At 46.1% G+C, this 12,516-nt stretch overlaps 1 protein-coding gene and 1 long non-coding RNA gene across 2 annotated transcripts in view; both read right to left on the bottom strand.

Annotated features, from left to right (window-relative positions):
* The window catches only part of ABCC8 (ATP binding cassette subfamily C member 8), an 803,652-nt gene that overhangs the window by 372,532 nt on the left and 418,604 nt on the right, over nt 1–12,516 (bottom strand). Inside the window, 1 exon segment of the mRNA XM_030201075.1 lies at nt 8,872–8,912. Within this exon segment, the coding sequence (XP_030056935.1) occupies nt 8,872–8,912 (41 nt within the window).
* Nucleotides 1,356–3,199, bottom strand: LOC115468923. The gene is made up of 3 exons (XR_003941935.1): nt 3,167–3,199; nt 1,667–1,772; nt 1,356–1,443 (listed from the first exon to the last, which is right to left on the bottom strand). It is a non-coding gene; the product is annotated as an uncharacterized LOC115468923 (long non-coding RNA).

Genomic DNA, 12,516 nt, shown 5'->3' on the forward strand with positions numbered 1-12,516 from the left:
CTTCCAGCACGACAATGACCCAAAACATATAGCCAAGGCAACAAAGGAGTGGCTCAGAAGAAGCACATTAGGGTCATGGAGTGGCCTAGCCAGTCACCAGACCTTAATCCCATTGAAAACTTATGGAGGGAGCTGAAGCTGTGAGTTGCCAAGCGACAGCCCAGAACTCTTATGATTTAGAGATGATCTGCAAAGAGGATGGACCAAAATTCCTCCTGACATGTGTGCAAACCTCATCATCAACTACAGAAGACGTCTGACCGCTGTGCTTGCCACAAGGTTTTGCCACCAAGTATTAGGTCTTGTTTGCCAGAGGGATCAAATACTTATTTCCCTCTGCAGAATGCAAATAAATTCATATACTTTCCACAATGTGATTTTCCGGATTTAATTTGTGATGTGCTATCTCTCACTGTTACCAATAACCTACCCTTCAATTATGGGCTGCTCATGTCTTTGTCAGTGGGCAAACTTACAAAATCAGCAAGGGATCAAATACTTATTTCCCCCACTGTATCTGTGCAGCACAGAGATGAAAAAGCTGTCACTTCTATAATAAAGGATTTTCTTTCACCATTGTGTGTTTACATCTGTCCATATCACCAGGGAACATTATACTTTTATAACTAGAAAAGAACCACTTGCATGGCTATCTCCATTGAAAATGGAGAATCACAAAATACCAAAGCCTCAATAAGGAATGGAAATGTCAAGGAGAACAGTATTTTATATGCTTGTGGTGATCTTCACAACCAATCTTGGTTTTACCCCTCTTTCTTAAGCAACTAAATCAGACAATACACATAGCATGAGGTAAAACTAGGACTGGCTCAGCTTGTTCCCTTAGACATGGATCTTTATCTGTCACCCTAAGCATGTTGCTTCTCAGCAAATGGAATTTGCTTCTTCCATGGATTTTGGCTCTTTGACTATGGTGTACTAACACAGTGCTTTTCACCTTGAGGGCTGTTAACAAATCTGTTTTCATATAGTCAACTTTAACAAGTCGTTGGACAAAATCTGCAAATATATCCCATGAATATTCACTACCTATATCATGAAAACCAGACCTGTTGAGGTCCTGGAGGATTAATATTGAAGAACAGGACCTTAGCTTCTGGAGAACACTTGTACATCAACACAAACATGAGGTGAAAGTACAAAGAAGAGTAGATAAGGAAATAGTGAAGGAGAAGAATTTTGGTTTCTGCTTTAGCAATTGGAACTCAGAAGCTGATTATTTGATACTTTGGAGTGTAGGGCTCTGCTGTGTAAGGGTAGAGACAGAAAGATTCTGCAGTGGCAGAGTGGGAAAGAGTGACCCATAAATCACCTTTATACAAACTCATCTCCTTCTGTGTTGTTAGCTTGTCTTCTCAGGTGAGAGTTGTAATTGTTCCAGTCTTCTCTGGTAGACTTCTTACGATTAACAACTTTGAGGGGCTGTGCAGGAGCAGGAAGATAGAAACAAAGGTGAACGGTGATGGTGCAGTGAATGTGTCTAAAACCTGGACAGCCACAAGCAGCATACATTCTATGAACATTCTAGTCTTTGCAGGAAATTAACATGTGATGGGTTTCAGGCAGTTGAAGAGATTATGGGAATGTTTGAAGAAGAATGTACAATGGAGAAACAGCTGTTTCTCAAGGTGGTGATATTACTCACAACTGCCTGGTATTTGCTGTGGTTTTCTGAATTCAGAGCCTGGGAACCCTTGTCAACCTCTTCTTCAATTTCTTCGCTTGAGAAAAATTCATTCAGTTTCTGAACACTTGAGTAAAATGAAAGCAGTACTCAATTGATGGATTGGATAAGCCTTGCCATTACACGAAAGCAAATCTGATTTCTATATACTAAGCCATGTCATTACACAGAAAATTTTATCTTGAAATGTTACCAATCATGGATCTGATACTTGAGATAACTGAATTGGTTTAAAATTCTGGTAAAAAAAAAACTGGCTTATATGACATCTACACGTGCTTCTTAAGTTGTTACACAGACAAAAGCTGCACATTTCAACACAAACTAATAAATAAAAATCTTCTTTTTTGCTATATGGAAACATTATAAGATGCCAATTTAATTTTAGCATCCTTGATTATAGCATTAGACCAGGTTTAGTCACAGTGATGTTTAATCATCAAGCACAGGTTGTCATAAATTAATGCAAAGATCTCTTGGATACTAAGGACAATCTACTTCATCTTACTGCTTCATCTTTTGCTTTTTTGACAAAATGGAACCAACTAGATTTTAATATGTAGATAAAGCATAAGGAAATACTATAGGATATGTTAACATGTACTTAACAACCAAGTCAATCACAATACAGAGCAAAAACTAAGGGTATTTACCAAATAGCAATATTGATATTACAATCACTTTAAACAATCATTGCATCTTTTTATACTCCGTGTTCTCAGTTCTCATCAGCAGCCACAGGGCTGAGCAACTTTGCTCAAAACAGAAAAAATTATCTGATACAGATGAAGATGGTCACAAGACATAAATCCACTAATTCTATAAAAGTCACCAAAATTGCATGTGCAAATTTTGCCACATGCCCAATTCGTGTACAATTTAATATGAGCCAATCAGTGCCGATTGGCTTTTTAACAAGCAATTATTGGTGCTAACTGAAATCAATTAACATGTACGTGTGTAAATTTAGGTGTGTGATCCGTGCCTAAATTTAACATTTGTCCCGGAAAAGGGGGCATGGAAATGGTAGGTTCATGGACATTTTGGGGCAGAGCATGGGCATGGATTCGTTACATGAGCAATTATAGAATAAGGGATTCCGCACATAAATTTAGGCAGGGGCATTTACATCATGTTTTTGTTGCAAATGAATGTGCTTAAATTTATGCATGACCCCTGTGCTTAAGCGTTATTCTACTAACCACGCCTAACTTTAGGCACAGCTTATAGAATAGCACTTAAATGTTTTTTTCAGCACCGGTTTTTTAGGTGTGATTTATAGAGAATCATGGAAATATGCTTCAAATTTCCTATTCCATTTGTCTGACTACGAACATCATCAAGTGAGTTTTCATTTACTCCTCCACCCTTATTGGCACCTTAAATTTATTCCTGAATGATTTAGTGAGGAATTAGCTAAGGGCAAGGCAGGCACTAAGATAAACCAAAAATCTCTCTTACCTGACAAGCGCTTTCACTGTGGACCTGACAACACGGAGAGCAGGAACAGGGTGTTACAAGAATGTGAAAAAGAGAAAGGATGCAAAGGCCACTGATGGAGAAAAGTCAGCACTATTCAACAGTGGGCATGGACCACAAATGTCTGTAAGACACATGAAACTGTAGTCAGAAAGGTGTTTTACATGCAGAAACAGGAGTTTATAGAACAGAAAAGTACATGGCACATGGAATGGAGGTGGCCTAGTGGTTAGAGCACTGGTCTTGAATCCAGAGGTGGCCGGTTTAAATCCCACTGCTGCTCCTTGTGATCTTGGGCAAGTCACTTAACCCTCCATTGCCTCAGGTACAAACTTAGATTGTGAGCTCTCCTGGGACAGAGAATATCCAGAGTACCTGAAGTAACTCACCTTGAGCTACTACTGAAAAGGTGTGAGCAAAATCTAAATAATAAATACCAACACTTACCCTCTAATGCTATAGAGATGGGCACCCAACTTTATGCTTAGGACCAGATTCATATATGGCACCAAAAAACCATGCTTAGTGCTATTCTATAAACCTCACTTAAAGTTCAATGCAATTTATAAAATATGCGTAGCACCCATCCTTGCAGCTAAAATTTAGGCATGACCATTTATGCCAACTAAAACCTGGTGTAAATGCCCAGTCTAACTTAGGTGCAGATCGGACATATTCTATAACACTGTGCATAACTTTTAGAAACACCTACATCCCTCCCATGCCCCTCTCATTACCATGCCCCTTTGAGATCCACATATTAGAATTTACATGCGCCACTTTACAGAAACACTTCAATAGTTGCACATGTAAATTCTAATTAGTGCCAATTAGTGCTAATGATTGCTTGTTAGTGGCCAATTATCAGTACTGATTGGCTTGTTAATCAATTAAGGTATGTGCACAAATTGGTTGTGCGGCCAAGTTCCATGCACAACTTTAGTTGCCATATATAGAATCTGGGGGTTAGTGTGCAAAGTTACAAGCACAATTTATAGAATAGGGTCAGTTGCGTGCATAACTTAATTCGATAATTGTCTGTTCATTGGCGTTAGCAGTCAATTATTGGTTATAATTGGCCTTAATTGGTGCTAATTAGCATTTATGTGTACTTGCCCTTAGTCGCTATTCTATAAGCTGTGCACTCAAATTCCAGAGCATGCAACTTCAAGGTTAAGGGCAGGTGAGGCGCACGGGTTATAGAATACTATCATTTACATGCCTAACCCTCCCACAACTCTCAGCCCCCCCCCCCCCCCCCAGGAATCACCATGGGGTCTCCCTGTAGTCTATGGATCAGTACAGGAGCAGCTCCCTTCCACTTTTGTCCTGGAACCACTGCGGTTCAAAATGGCACTGATGTCTCCCTCTCATCTTTATTCTGTGATAAACTGTACAGTATTAAAATTCAAAAGTCAAAGCTGAGGAGAGCAAGGAATACCAAAGCTATGCACAGGCTCCACCCCAGGTTAATCACAATAGTATCCATCATTGGAAGGTAAGATATCCCATTCACCCAGTTCAACCAATGTGAGACTCTTTGGCTAGAATACTCTGGCTGCATCAAATAAATCCCATATTGTAGGAAGGGTAAAAGTGCTGTTACAATGCGTTATTGAGGGCTCAGTGCAATACAGGAAGATGTGAACAGTATTAGTGAGTGTGGGTACTATATACCTTATCCACTACACAATATGTAAAACTGCAAACAAGGGAATTTTTGTACCTACTGCTAATGCTTTCAGTAGAAACATTGCTTCTACTCCTCGTCTATTAGTTTTGCATTATCAACTTTGGGGCCATTTTAAAAGGGTGTTAAACCCTGACTCCCTAATTCTATACCCAGTGCTCAAATAGCGCACTCAATTTAATTGCTTAATGAGTCAATTAGTGCTGATAATTGGGTGCTAACAATGAATTATTGGTACTAATTGGCCATAACTGGAATTTACTTGTGCATCTTTATCTATATTTTATAAAAATGCGTGCGTAAATATTTCCACATGTATCTGAAAAAGGGGTGTGACCATGGAGGTACATAGGCGAGTAAGGGATGTTTCTAGAATTTTCAGGCAGTGCTATAGAATTTGGGGAATCTGGCCTAATTTAGGCATGGAAATTACACCAAGATTCAGTTGGTGTAACCCCTCATGCCCAAAATTAGCACGGATCCGGCACTAAGCACTATTCTATAAACAGCACCCAAATTGGAGCATCATTTATAGAATAGCGCTTAGCACACACTTGTTTTTTTTTACAGAATTGAGTCCTTAACGTGCAGTTAACATGGTGGAAACAGGCTGCCATGTGACTGCATAAAGGGGTTTTGCTTGTTTACGCATGTTAAACCGTGTGTTGCTATCTCAGAATCTTTCTTTCAGGGCCATGGCATGGGCAGAGAGTGGGCTTGGAAGCATTACCACCTAGCACATTACATTTACTGTGCAGTAACTGTCTAACACAGAATTAACGTGGAACCTCTTATCAAAGGCATAGCCAGACCTCAATTTGGGAGGGGCATGAGCCAAAATGGGGGGCACATTTTGCCCCACTCTCTGCTGCTCTCAACCCAGCCATAACCCCACATACCAGGGCTAGCGGGGGTCTCCAACAGGGCCGTGCCTAGTCTCTGGCGCCCCCCTGCAGACATCAGTTGGCGCACCCCCCCCCCCCCCGCAGACTATCAGTTGGCGGCGGCGGCACCCCCCCCCCCCCCCCCGTGAAAATGATCGCTCACCACTTGCCACACTGACAGGAATTGTCAGCAATATTCTTAGAAACAAATTGCTATACATTGCAAAATAAGATAGCAATGTAAATTCTCAAAGTGGACATATTCCAAACACTAAATGAAAATAAAATGATTTTTTCTACCTTTGTTGTCTGGTGACTTTCTTTTCTGATCAGTGCTGGCCCAGTATCTTGATTCTGCTACCATGATTGGTGTCCTCGTAACTCCATTTCCAGGGCTTTCCTTTCCATTTATTCTTCCTTTCCTCCTTTCTTCTTCATTTCTGGGTCCTCAAGCATTCTGCCTATTTTCTTCATCATGTGCAGTTTTTCTCCGTCGCTGGCTTCCTTTCCCTCATTTCATCTCCTTAGTCTCTCTTCCCTCACCCTCTATGTCCAGCAATTTCTCCTCTCTCCCGAGCCCTGCCCTCCCAAGCCATGCCCATCCATGCTCCTCTGGCCCCTGCCCCTCCATTGCCATCCTTTTCTAGCAATTCCCCTCTGCTCCCTGAGCCCTTGGCCCATGGCACCAAATCCATGCCCATCCATGCTCCGCTTGCCCCTGCCCCCTCCTTCATCCTTTTCCAGCAATTCCCCTCTCTCCCTGAGCCCTGCCCTCCCAATCCATGCCCATCCATGCTCCTCTGTCCCCTGCCCCCTCCATTTATCCCTATCCAGCAATTCCCCTCTCTCCCTGAGCCCTGCCCTCCCAATCCATGCTCCCCTGCCCCCTCCATTCATCCCTTTCCAGCAATTCCCCTCTCTCCCTGAGCCCTGCCCTCCCAATCCATGCCCATCCATGCTCCTCTGTCCCCTGCCCCCTCCATTCATCCCTTTCCAGCAATTCCCCTCTCTCCCTGAGCCCTGCCCTCCATTCCATGCCCATCTGTCCCCTGACCCCTCCATTCATCCTTTTCCCAGCAATTCCCCTCTCTCCCTGAGCCCTGCCCTCCCAATCCATGCCCATCCATGCTCCTCTGTCCCCTGCCCCCTCCATTCATCCTTTTCCAGCAATTCCCCTCTCCCTGAGCCCTGCCCTCCCAATCCATGCCCATCCATGCTCCTCTGTCCCCTGCCCCCTCCATTCATCCCTTTCCAGCAATTCCCCTCTCTCCCTGAGCCCTGCCCTCCCAATCCATGCCCATCTGTCCCCTGCCCCCTCCATTCATCCTTTTCCAGCAATTCCCCTCTCTCCCTGAGCCCTGCCCTCCCAATCCATCCCCATCCATGCTCCTCTGTCCCCTGCCCCCTCCATTCATCCTTTTCTAGCAATTCCCCTCTCTCCCTGAGCCCTGCCCTCCCAATCCATGCCCATCCATGCTCCTCTGTCCCCTGCCCCCTCCATTCATCCTTTTCTAGCAATTCCCCTCTCTCCCTGAGCCCTGCCCTCCCAATCCATGCCCATCCATGCTCCTCTGTCCCCTGCCCCCTCCATTCATCCTTTTCTAGCAATTCCCCTCTCTCCCTGAGCCCTGCCCTCCCACTCCATGCCCATCCATGCTCCTCTGTCCCCTGCCCCCTCCATTCATCCCTATCTAGCAATTCCCCTCTCTCCCTGAGCCCTGCCCTCCCAATCACATGCCCATCCATGCTCCTCTGTCCCCTGCCCCCTCCATTCATCCTTTTCCAGCAATTTCCCCCTCTCCCTTCCATGACCGCCCCCCCTCGCATCCATGCTCTCGTCTCTCCCCTGCCCTCCCGCTCCCATTGTTCAATTCAACTGCCCACCCTCTTCTCTCCCCCAACATCCCTTTTCTTTTTTTTCTTTTTAAATTTACCTCCGTAGCGGTTCCGGCAGCCGTCAGTGAAGGAGGCGGCGCTCCCGACGTCGCTAGCCTTCCCTTCGCTGTGTTCCGCCTTCTTCTGACGTCATTTCCTTGACATCAGAAGAAGGCGGAACACATCGAAGGGAAGGCTAGTGACGTCGGGAGCGCCGCCTCCTTCACTGACGCTGCGCTGCAGGAACCGCTACGGAGGTACATTTAAAAAGGAAAAAAAAAGAAAAGGGATGTTGGGGGGAGGGCGAGCGAGGTGAGCATGGTGCGGCGGCGCCCCCCAGAGGGAAGCGCCCCCCTGCCATGCTTACCTCGCTTACCGTGTTGGCACGGCCCTGGTCTCCAAGTCTCACCAGCAGAAGCTTTCCTGTGGTGATATTTGCCGCTGCACTGCTTGCCCTGCTTTCCTGCCCCAGCGTGCATGTTTGCTTTTAGTGAAATTGAGCTGCGGTGAAAGGGGCCCTGCGGAAGCATCATTGAGTGGATTCACCACACGCCGAGGCTCTCTTTTACTGCAGAAGGTAAAAGGCTTTTTTTTAAAAAAGGGAACTAGCCCTGCGGTAAGTGAACCACTTCCCAGGCGGCCATTTCCTGGGGGAGCCCTTACTGCCACCCATTTAGGAGGTGGTAAGGGCTCCCATACTAGAAAATAAAAATGCATTTTCTAGCACCTGAGTTGGCACACGGCAGAGGCTGGACTACTGCTAGGTTCCTGTTGTAGGTTCAATTACCAAGTGCCAATGCAGCGGTAGCCCTACAGTCCTTTAGTAAAAGGGTCCCTTAATAAGGCACACATTCATTAGCCCACATTTGGTTCATTTGGGCACCTAAAAGATTTGTGTGTGGAAACTGCTTGTGCATGCATATACCTATGAATTAACATGTGTACATTTGAGTTGTGCATGCAAAAAAAATTCTTGTGTTCATAAAATGTATGCAAAAACATAAATGAAAACACATGAAAATCACAAAACGTTTGTTTAAAATAAAGACTAACCAAGCTTTTTTTTGGCTGTGCGCACCCCTAAAAACTTAATACTGCCCTCTTGCCTGATCTATCTGCTAGTCCACACAGGGAAAAAAGTTTGATTGTTCAGTTTTCTATTGTATATGGAAGATATCATTACAGAACCATCTACTGAGTTAACAGTTAACTTTATGTATAGAAAGATTCAGACTTACTATAAGTACTGCGGCAATTGGTATTGCTGCATTCATGAAAACTGTGAAGAGAAAATGAATCCAGTTAATTGACTGCATTTGAATGTTCGGTCCACTAAATCTGGCAGCATTATGCAATAGGGGGTTACTTCTTGATACGGCTGAGTGCAGTGAAACATGCATGTCGGACAATCCAGCCCCTCACTGGCACTTACTTTCACTAAGAAAAATTTCTAAAAGATAAGTTAATTGGAAGGAATCTATTGGTGCATCCAATTTAACAGGAGTGAACATATTTAAGTAAAAAATGATATTGTTTTGCCGATGAGGAGGTATTATAAATCTCATTGATTACAGTCAAATTCAATGAGTTGCACCAATGAGGCAAACAGTATATACATACATCTTGCAATTTAATGTTATGATCTGGTGTTATTGAAAATTGAATCTGAGATTGGATAATATTAGATTGATTGAACTATGCTTGATATTGAGGGGCCCTTATACTAAGGCACATAGGCGCCTACACATTTTTGACATACAATCAAAATACACGGTAGAAAATATTTTCTACTGCATGGCATTTACCTGATGATAATCAGCAGTTTATGCGCACTGGCTGCTTACTGCCAAGCTAGCGCGTGGGACCTTACCGCTAAGTCAATGGGTGGAGGTAAGGTCTCACCAGCATAGGCCATTTTAAGGTAAAAGGGCCCCTGAGTGTTTTGCCAAGTTAATTGCTAGATATAAGTTTAGAGAATGGGAAGAAACAGCAATTATAAATACCACAGAGAACATGTGAACATAAGAGTTGCCATTTTAAGGTAAAAGGGCCCCTGAGTGTTTTGCCAAGTTAATTGCTAGATATAAGTTTAGAGAATGGGAAGAAACAGCAATTATAAATACCACAGAGAACATGTGAACATAAGAGTTGCCATACTGGATTAGACCAAAGTATTATCTAGTCCAATATCCTGTTTCTTATAGTGGCCAATCCAGGTCACACAAACTTGGCAGAATCCCCAAAAGTTGCAAGATTGCATTCTACTTATCCTTAGGGGTCTACCTTAATTGGTTTACAGAGTTCGCCTCCTGAGAATCTACCAATTCCATAACAGTAATGGACAAACAAGGTCCTTCCTGTGTTGGTTCCGGTAGATATTAAAAGCAGATGAGGTACAAAGGAAAGCTAAAAATAATAGGGCCCTTTTACAAAACTGCATTAGTGTTACGTTCCTCACCTGGTTCCAGGCCTGCGCGGCCGGTTCGGCAGAGCTAATCGGCTATCTTGGTGGTGTTTCTCCAGGATAGGTCGGCCATCTTGGGATGGGCATCTTAGCTTGTGGCAGCCATCTTGGGGTTGGTCGGCTGCAGGAAGGAAGCCCATATTTGGGCGTTGGGTTTTCTCTGCTGATGGGGGCAAGCCATCTTGGTTCAAGCTGCACATGTTTAGGTTTGATTCCTGCTCTATTTAAAGCCCTGCCTCCAGTCCTTTGTTGCCTTCGGCCTCAATTGTTCTGAGGAGTTGCTGTCGGAGTGCTGCTCGCCGACTAAGTTCTGTTCCTGTTTTCCTGTGTACCGGACCCTGGCTAGTTCTTCTCTCGGATATTGCTTGTTTGCTGCCTGCCTTGACCCTGGACTGATTTTGACTATTCTTTGCCTGTTGGAGTACTAGTTCTGGACTGTGTCTGTTTCCTACCAGCCTGGTCAGTGGCTGTGCAACTCCGCCGGTTCCAGAAGTCCTGGTGGCCACCTGCAGCTGGGAGCTCAACTCCTGGTGAACGGTGGTCGCTTCCCAGGTGAAGCTAGGGGTTGTCTGGCTGCCTGACCGAGTGCGGTGTCACTCCATCTCTGCCGTGCTCAGTCGGGGCACAGGGGCTCACTACTACCGGGTCATAACAGTAGGCCGAAACCATGAGCTCGCCAGACGATTCCAAGCTTCCTAATTGGCTCAAGCGGTACAGGAGCAGCAAGCACAAATAGCATGATTGTCCAGTGTGCTGCAGAACATCTGCAATCAACTTCCAGCAGCCCAGCAGCAGGCCGCTACGGATCCGCCAGGAGGTAGAGCGGAGGCTTCCACCGCATGTCTGCGTCTCCCAGAGCCACTGCGTTTTGATGGGACCACAGCAGCCTGCAGGGGGTTCCTTAATCAATGTCAGATCTTGTTTGAATTATAGCCGGAGGCTTTTACATCTGACAGAATTAAAGTAACTTATATTATTTCCCTATTGTCCGGGGCTGCATTGGCTTGGGCGTCTCTGTTGTGGGAACAGCGGAGTCCGATACTGATTAACATGGAGGAGTTCTTGCAGCAGTTCATGATGGTGTTTGACGTACCTGGCCGACCATCTTCTGCCTCGGGAGAACTGCTGCAGATTCAGCAGGACTCCGGGTCGGTCGGGGCGTACGCCATCCGGTTCCGCACGCTGGCCGTGGAGCTCCGGTGGAACCAGGAGGCATTGACAGCCATCTTCTGGCAAGGACTGGACGGGCGAATCAAGGATGAGCTGGCTGGCCGGTTCCGGCCACGTTGGACGGCCTTATTGCTCTCTGCACAAGGATTCACGTCCGGTACCAGGAGCAAGCCCTGGAAAGAGGCATGCCACGGTCAGGGCAGAGATCCAGAGGTCTGTCTCGTCATCCAGAGGCACGTGAGTTCCATGAGGAGGATTCGGAAGGAATCCAGGAGGAACCCATGGTAATGGGCCGACATCGCCTGTCCAGGGAAGAAAGAAATCATCGACTCCGAAACCGTCTGTGCTTATATTGTGGGGAGGCCGGCCATTTCTCAGGCAGTTGCCCAAACAAGCCTAAGGGGTCAGGAAACGCTCCGGCCCGAGCCCCATGAAGGGAGTGGCTCTGGGCCGGTTGGCCTCCCTTCCAGACAATTTGCTCTCAGTCCCGGTTCTGCTCCAAGACGGGGAACGTCGAGTTCAGACTAGAGCCTTGTTGGACTCCGGGGCCGGAGGGAACTTCATTGATGCGGAGTTCCTGTCCCAGCTGGGAGGTTCCACGTTACCCTGTCAGCCGGTGCTCTGGGTCACCTCCATCCAGGGGGACAGTCTTCCCCGGACTATTTTGCAGGTTACCACAGCTATCCATCTTCAGGTGGGGGCACTGCATCAGGAGAAGATCCAGTTTTCTGGTGCTCGCCCGAGCCATCCAGTGATTCTGGGACTACCCTGGCTCCGGCTGCACGCTCCTGTGATTGAATGGACCACCAGTGAGATTGGGCAGTGGGGTTCCCGATGCTTTGAACACTGCCTCCTGCACGTCAAGGCCCCTATGCCACTCTGCTCTGTGTCACTGCAGACCCCGCAGGAGGGGTTGTCTGGTTTACCCCATGACTATCAGGACTTCCAGGATGTGTTCAGCGCCTGGGCAGCGAATACATTACCCCCGCACCGGTCGTTTGACTGTGTATTGATCTCCTGCCAGGTACGGAGCCACCTTGGGGGCGTCTGTACACGTTATCTCGGGAGGAGTCCCGTGTTATGAGGGAGTACATTCGGGAGAATCTCATCAAGGGGTTAATCCGGCCCTCTACTTCTCCTGCAGGGGCCGGGTTCTTCTTTGAGTCCAAGAAGGACGGGTCCCTTCGTCCCTGCATAGACTATCGGGGCCTGAACAAGATCACCGTTAAGAACCGGTATGCGCTTCCAC

This window comes from Microcaecilia unicolor, chromosome 4, assembly GCF_901765095.1.
Source record: "Microcaecilia unicolor chromosome 4, aMicUni1.1, whole genome shotgun sequence".
NCBI lineage: Eukaryota > Metazoa > Chordata > Amphibia > Gymnophiona > Siphonopidae > Microcaecilia > Microcaecilia unicolor.